The sequence below is a fragment of the Microtus ochrogaster genome, linkage group LG8, assembly GCF_000317375.1.
Source record: "Microtus ochrogaster isolate Prairie Vole_2 linkage group LG8, MicOch1.0, whole genome shotgun sequence".
In the NCBI taxonomy this organism is placed as follows: Eukaryota; Metazoa; Chordata; class Mammalia; order Rodentia; family Cricetidae; genus Microtus; species Microtus ochrogaster.
This window is the reverse complement of record NC_022033.1, coordinates 23,796,184-23,803,255: the sequence shown is the minus strand read 5'-3', so window position 1 is coordinate 23,803,255 and position 7,072 is coordinate 23,796,184. Positions and strand designations below refer to the sequence as shown.

General features: G+C 44.0%; 1 protein-coding gene across 3 annotated transcripts in view; it reads left to right on the top strand.

Moving 5' to 3' along the window:
- The first annotated feature begins 6 nt into the window (after positions 1-6).
- Cbfa2t2 (CBFA2/RUNX1 translocation partner 2) overlaps positions 7-7,072 on the top strand; it is a 94,960-nt gene continuing 87,894 nt past the window's right edge. For all 3 annotated transcript variants that reach the window (XM_005363102.3, XM_005363101.3, XM_026787099.1), the window contains exon 1: positions 7-151. In XM_005363102.3, the coding sequence (XP_005363159.1) occupies positions 118-151 (34 nt within the window). In that variant the 5' untranslated portion in view covers positions 7-117. The remainder of the gene's footprint in view (positions 152-7,072) is intronic.

The following is a 7,072-nucleotide window of genomic DNA, read 5'->3' as shown; positions in this document are numbered from 1 at the left end:
CGGCGGCGGCGGCGCTGGTGCGGGCGAGTTCGGCGGGTGCAGGTCCCTGCCTGCGCCTGCGGAGGACTCGGGCGGTGGGTCGAAGCGGGTGGCGCTCGCGGCAGGCTGCGCTCCGCGATGGTGGGCGTCCCCGGAGCAGCCGCCTTCCAGCGTAAGTGGAGCGGGAAGGCGGGAGGCTGAGGGGTGTGTGTGGAGGGGCCTGCTGCTTCTAGGCGCGAGGCTCCGCAGAGGCCCCCGGTGGGAGGCCCGCGCGGGGAAACTGAGGCCGGGTGTAGGGTGCTATATCCAAGGTCACGCGACTCTCCGGGCCTTCGCGGGCTCTCGGGACCACCCCGATGCTTCATGCGGCGCGGCGGGGCGCGGGGCTCCGGGTGCTAGCGGGACTGTGCGGAGCGGCCTTGGATCTCAGGCCTGGCGGGCGCCCTGTGGACTGGCCGCGAGAGAAGTATTGTTTTGTTTTCGCGGCTTCGGGGCCGAAAGTCCGGTCCGGGGAAACCATAGGCACGCTGGATTTGGAGCGACGTGTGGTAGATGTTGGAAGACGCGGGGCTGGTGTTCCGGAGGGGCCTGTTGAGTGCAGGCTCTGGGGTCGGACAGCTCGGGTTCACATCCCGGCTTCCCCCGTGTACAGGCTGTGACCTTGGCGATCCTGGAGGAGTCTCAGTTGCTCTGTCTGAAAAATGGGTTGTGAGGAACGTTCTGTGAATTGCTGTAGTTGGGTTTAGTGAGCCCAGTAGATCGCCCTCCACACACAGTTGCACATCACAGAAGTGTGATAAACCATTCTGTGTGTACCTCGGAAAAGTCTGAAATTAGGATTTAGTTGTGTATTTTTTTTAGATGTCTTTGCCTAGTCCTACAGGGTCACCGAGTTGTGTTTTTATTCTTACCCCCGTTTTGCCCTTTCATGTATCCGATGTTTTTCTAGAATTGTAAGATCCTTGCAGGAGGGATTGTATCATTTAATAAGAACAATAAAAACTTAATTGTCATTAAAATAGCAGTAATAGTCAACATTACTTGAGCAGCAGGCGTATTGCATTCGATTCATTTAATATTTATTAAATCATCTCTTAAGTACAAAGTATCACTCTAGGCCCGGAGGATATGGCAACAAAGTAGATTCTGGATTTGAGTTTGAGAGGAGACTCACGTAAACTGTTCTGTGGATTTTCCTTTGTTGATGCTGAATGACAGCCTAAAAAGAGGTTTTTGAGGCACTTTTGGGGCAGGTGGATCACTGAGTTTGATCTACACAGCCAGTACCAGGCCAGTCAGGGCTATATAGTGAGGCCCTGTCTCAAAAAAAAAAAAAAAAAAAAAAAAAAAACCCATAAAAAAAACTAAGAAGTAAGTGAAGACTAAAATGAGTTATTTGAGCATGTCCATTGTGCAGGAGATAAAATGAGAGGTATTGAGAACTCTGTGCCCTACTCCCAGAGCCTTGTTCTTGAGCACTTAAAAGGGAGGTTTTTATACAGCCTCATTCTTGGGCACTCATCCACACTGAAGAAATACAAGATAGATTCACCCGATAATCCCTTCGTAGTCCTGTACTGTTGCTGCTCATGATGGTATGGTGGAGGCAGACCAGGTAAACCTTAGGTCTGGCAAAGATTCCATTATATTTGGAAAGTGCAACATCCTTTGTTTTGGTTTTTTGAAACAGGGTTTCTCTGTAGCTTTGGAGACTGTCCTAGAACTAGCTATTGTAGACCAGGCTGGCCTCGAACTCAGAGCTACCTGCCTCTGCCTCCTGAGTGCTAGGATTAAAGGCATGTGTCACCACCGCTTGGCTGAAACAACCTTTTATCTGAATTTAAATTTATTTACTTAGCAGTATTGGGAATTGGATTTAGGCCCTTATACTTTATGCTGTATACTGAATTGTATCCCCAGCCTTCTTTATTTTCAGATTGGATTTTACTAAGTTGCCCAGCCAACTTATAATTCTCTCTCAGTTGTACAGTAGCTAAGAATACAGGCAAGTGTCACTAGGTCCAGCTGACCTAAGAAATTTCCATGTTGAGTATGGTGAAAGCCTGTGTAATCCCAGCACTCAGGAGGCTCAGGCAGGGAGATGTGAGTTTGAGGTCAGCCCAAGCTATGCAGGGAGGCAGTCTGGAAAAACAACAAAAGCCAAGAAGTACCACTTTTTGGTGTGTTATATAACTAGGTTTCTTTCTTTCTTTTTTTTTTTTTCCTTTTTTTTTTTCTTTTTCTCTTTTTGAGACAGGGCTTCTCTGTGTAATAGCCTTAGTTGTTCTGGAACTTGCTCTGTAGACCAGGCTGGCCTGGAACTCACAGAGATTTGCCTCCCTCTGTCTCCCCGAGTGCTGGGATCAAAGACGTGTGATGTGTGATACTATGCCTGGCATGACCTCCAACTCTTATTAATCTTGCCTAGAGTTCCTGAATACTGGGAATACAGATGTTCACTGTCATATCCTACTCTTTTACTTTAGTTCAGAATCATTTAATAAATTACGCTGGGGCTGGAGAGATGGCTCAGAGGTTAGGAGCACTGGCATCTCTGAGTTCAATTCCCAGCAACCACATGGTAGCTCACAACCATCTGCAATGAGATCTGGGGCCCTCTTCTTGCCTGTAGTACAGGCATATGTGCAGGCAGAATGCTGTATATATAATAAATAAAATTTTTAAAAAATTACACTGAAATGCATTTGTTTGAGTGCTTTACAATAACCATGGCCTAGGCCAGGCCTACCTCCTGCTCAACTTCTTCGGAGCTATGGCATTACAGGCATGTGTCCTTTCAGTGGCTCAGTGTTGACCATCTGCTGTTCGAGAAGCTTACCTACAGTTTTCTTCTCCCTCCCTCCCTCCCCCCCTCCCTCCCTCCCTCTCTTTCTTTCTTTCTTTCTTTCTTTCTTTTTTTGGTATTTCAAGACAGCATTTTTCTTTGCATCCTTGGCTGTTCTGAGACTAGCTCTTGTAGACCAGACTGGCCTTGAATTAAAAGAGATCTGCCTGCCTCTGCAGTCCGAGTGCTGGGATTAAAGGTGCACGCCACGCCCACCCTTCAGTTGAAGGAACACAGGCTCTAGTGTATACTAGGTAATTGCTCTATTTTTTTTTTTTTTTGGTTTTCAAGACAGGGTTTCTCTGTGTTGCTTTGGAGCCAGTCCTGAAACTAGCTCTTGTTGAACTCATAGAGATCTGCCTGCCTCTGCCTCCTGAGTGCTGGGATTAAAGGCATGCGCCACCACCTCCCGGCCCTGGCCAGTGTTTTTAACTATAGTCCTGGGGAAAGAAAGAAGGAAAGAACTCAGTCCTCAGTCAGGAGTCCCTAGGGAAATAACTGTAGGTAACACTTCGTCCTTTGGTGTTCATGCCATTGGCATGAATGGCTAAGTTTGCCTACAATGCATGAATATTTTACGCTTTATTTTTTTCCTGGCAGTGCTAGTCAAACAACCACAACAGCAGCCAGGGCCTCTTAATCCTGGTGCCATTGGGATGGAGGTCATTTTATAGTGGTTCTTACCCCTTGACTCATACACTTGAAAAAAAGTATACCAACCAGGTAGGCACAATGCCTTTAATCCCAACACTCGAGAGGCAGGGGAAGGCAGATACCTGTGGGTTCAAGGCCAGCTTAGTCTACAGACCTGGTTTTAGGACAGCTAGAACTATTAAACAGAGAAACCCTGTCTCAAAAAAAAAAAAAATGGAATTTGCTTTGTAGACCAGGCTGGCATTCATTACTATAAAAAGATGTAAGGGTGTAAGAATAAGACTTGTACTCTTTGGTTTTTCGAGACAGGGTTTCTCTGTAGCTTTGGAGCCTGTCCTAGAACTAGCTCTTGTAAACCAGGTTGGCCTCGAACTCACAGAGATCCGCCTGCCTCTGCCTCCCGAATGCTGAAGTAAAAGGCCTGTGCCACCACCGCCTGGCAAGACTTGTCCTCTTGAGAAACCTTTTCCTTATGTGGCATAGAGCTATCAGCATGATAGAGACATGAAAATGCCCCAAAGAAATCCTGATGAGGATGAACACCTAAGTACTTTCTGTTCTCTACTCCAGGTCCACTGCTGGTTTGCACCCATTTTCGGGTTGATTTAGTTACTTTTTACCTCTGAGATGGTCAGATTATGTTCCTACTCCTTTTTATTGGTATTCCTCCTACCTGACTGGATTATCCTAAACTCCTACTTTCAGCATAACTCATGCTGATTTCAAACTCCTCATCTTCCCGACTCACTTTTCAGGTGCCAAGTTTAGAAACAGAAGGCCCCCATGCCTGGACAGGATTGCCAGAATTACTCTAGAGATGAATGGGAAAGAAAAGGCAGTATTTGTATAATAGCACACACCTGTAATTCCAGCATTTGGGACATTGAGGCAGGAGGAATATTTTAAGTGCCAGGCCAGCCTGGGTTCTGTCTCAAAAAAAAAAAAACAAACAACAAAGGGCGGTAGTGGTGGATATTAAACAATGATTTAGCCAGGCCTGATTTACAGAGTGAGTGCCAGGACAGCCAGGGATACAAGGAGAAACCCTGGATCAATAAAAACAAAGCAAAGATTTGACTCTTGCTGGGCATGGTAATAGGTGCCTGTAATCCCACTTTTTGGAAGGCTGAGGTAGGATGGAGGTTTTGAGGCCTCCCTGTGCTGTGTAGTCAGACTCTGTCTTAAGATGGGGGAAGCCAAATGAAAAACTAAAAGGATTTGGTTCTCCCTTCTGTTTTGAATTGCTATAATTAAATGCAGAAATTAAAGCAAAATTCACAATGACCAATGCAAAATTCTGAATTTATAGCTCTGGAATTGGCAGACTTAAAATTAAATTAGCTGATGGCAACAAATATGTAATCTAAACTCCAGCAGCTCAACTGAAATGTTACTATCAGGCATGCACACATGCCTTGACACACAATTTTGACCTTTTCTCTTTAAAAAAATTTTTTTTGCCTCATTCCTTTATTTTGATCATCATGTAGAGGTCTTGCCTGCTTTTAATTTTTAAAAACCACATGAGAACAAACATTCACATAGCACAGATTTATTCATTTAGATCTCATATCCCTAGAGCAACAGTAAACATGCCCACATTTTCCTGGAATTCACAACACTCCTGACCACCACTGCCACCCCCATCCCATAAGAGCTAATATACCAGTGGTATTTTTCTGCACAATGAAAATGAGAAAAGTTTTCCTCGCCTTCAGTACTTTGTTTCTTTCTAGAAAAGTGGTGTCAGCCTTCAGAAGTGACAGGCAGAAACAAGTCATCTTTTCTCCTTTTTTTTTTTTTGGTTTTTTCGAGACAGGGTTTCTCTGTGGTTTTGGAGCCTCTGCCTCCCGAGTGCTGGGATTACAGGCGTGCGCCACCACCGCCCGGCTCTCTTTTTCTTTTAGTTTTACGCAGGAATTAAGTTACAGGAGTGAACTACCACATTCAGTTTAACCTCTCTAATCCTTCCTTCCTTCATCTATCTTTATTTTTTATTGTTTGAGGAAGGGTTTCTCTGTGTAGTCCTGGCTGTTCTGTAACTCACTTTGTACAGGCTGGCCTTAACCTCCTGAATGCTGGGATTAAAGGCAATATTTGTTTAAAAGCACACGCCTTTAATCGCAACATTTGGGATATTGAGGCATGAGGATTATTACATGTGCCAATTCAGCCTGGGCTCTCAAAAAACAACGAAAAAGAGGGGGTGGATATTAAACAATAACTTGTAGTTGGATTTGATCTACAGGTTTTTTTAAAATTATGTTTTTGTTTGTTTGTTTATTTGTTTATTTAGTAGCTGTATTGGGAATTAAACCTAGGACCATGTCCATGCTGGGCAAGCACTTTATCACTGAGCTGTACCTTGTGTCCCTTTTACTTTTTATTTTATAGTTTTTTGTTTTGTTTTTTTGAGACAGGCTTTCTCTGTGAAACAGCCCTGGCTATCCTGGAACTCACTCTGTAGATCAGCCTTTCTCTGCTTCCCAAGTACTGGGATTAAAGGCATGTGCCACTACTGCCCGATACTGTTTTGTTTTGTTGAGACAAAGTTTCTCTGTGTAACAGCTCTTAGCTGTATTAGAACTAGCTCAGTAGACCAGGTTGGCCTTGAACTCAGAGATCCAGCCTGCCTCTGGATCCCAGAGTTCAAGGGATTAAAGGTGTGTACAACATCAGTTTGACCTGTTTTCCCCGTCCATCTATTCATCCACAAGGCTTTATTTATAAAGTTATAGCCCTACCTGTATATATAAGTACACACAGCATACATACACACGTACCACACATACACACTTATTGTGGCTCTACGTGTCAAACTTATGGATCTTAGATAATAGGTTCTACCAATAAAACAAATCCTCTCTATTTTAGTGGTTGGTTGGTTTGCTGTTTCATCCTATAGTACACAGACTGAACTCGGTAGCAACTTTTCTGCTCTAATCTCTTAAATGCTGGTGTTACAGTAGAGAGCAACTGTCCTCTGCTTATCTTAGTTTTTTTTTTTATCATTTGGTTTATGTGTATGGTGTTCAGTCTATGTGTATTTCTTTGTATTATATATTTGCTTGGGGCCCAGAAGATCTTGGTTTTTATCCCTTGGGACTAGAATTACAGACAATTGAGTTGTGAGCCACCATTTGGATTCTGGAAACCAACCTGAGTCTTCTCAGGGATAACAACAATACTCTTTAACAGCTGAGCCATTTTTCCTGCCATTTTTTTTTTTTTTTACAGTGCTAATAGGCCTTGAGTTTGTTAAGTACTCTTATCACTGAACTATAGCCTCAGAATCTTACTGTTTTTGAGATAGGACCTTCCTATGTAACCCACGCTAGCCTGGAAGTGGCTGTATAGCCTCTGTGCTATGATCTTCCCACTTCTGCCTCCCAGGTAATGAGTTACAACTGTGTGCAACAATCTCAGGCTTTATTTTAGTTTTTGAGACAAGTGTTCACTCTGATTTGGACTAGTCTCCTATTTGTGGATTAAAGTGTTCTTCTCCACCCAAATACTGGCACTGCAGGTATACACCACTGTGCACAGCTCCTGATTGTATCTGTATTACTGTTTTTTTAATTAGGGTTTTTTTTT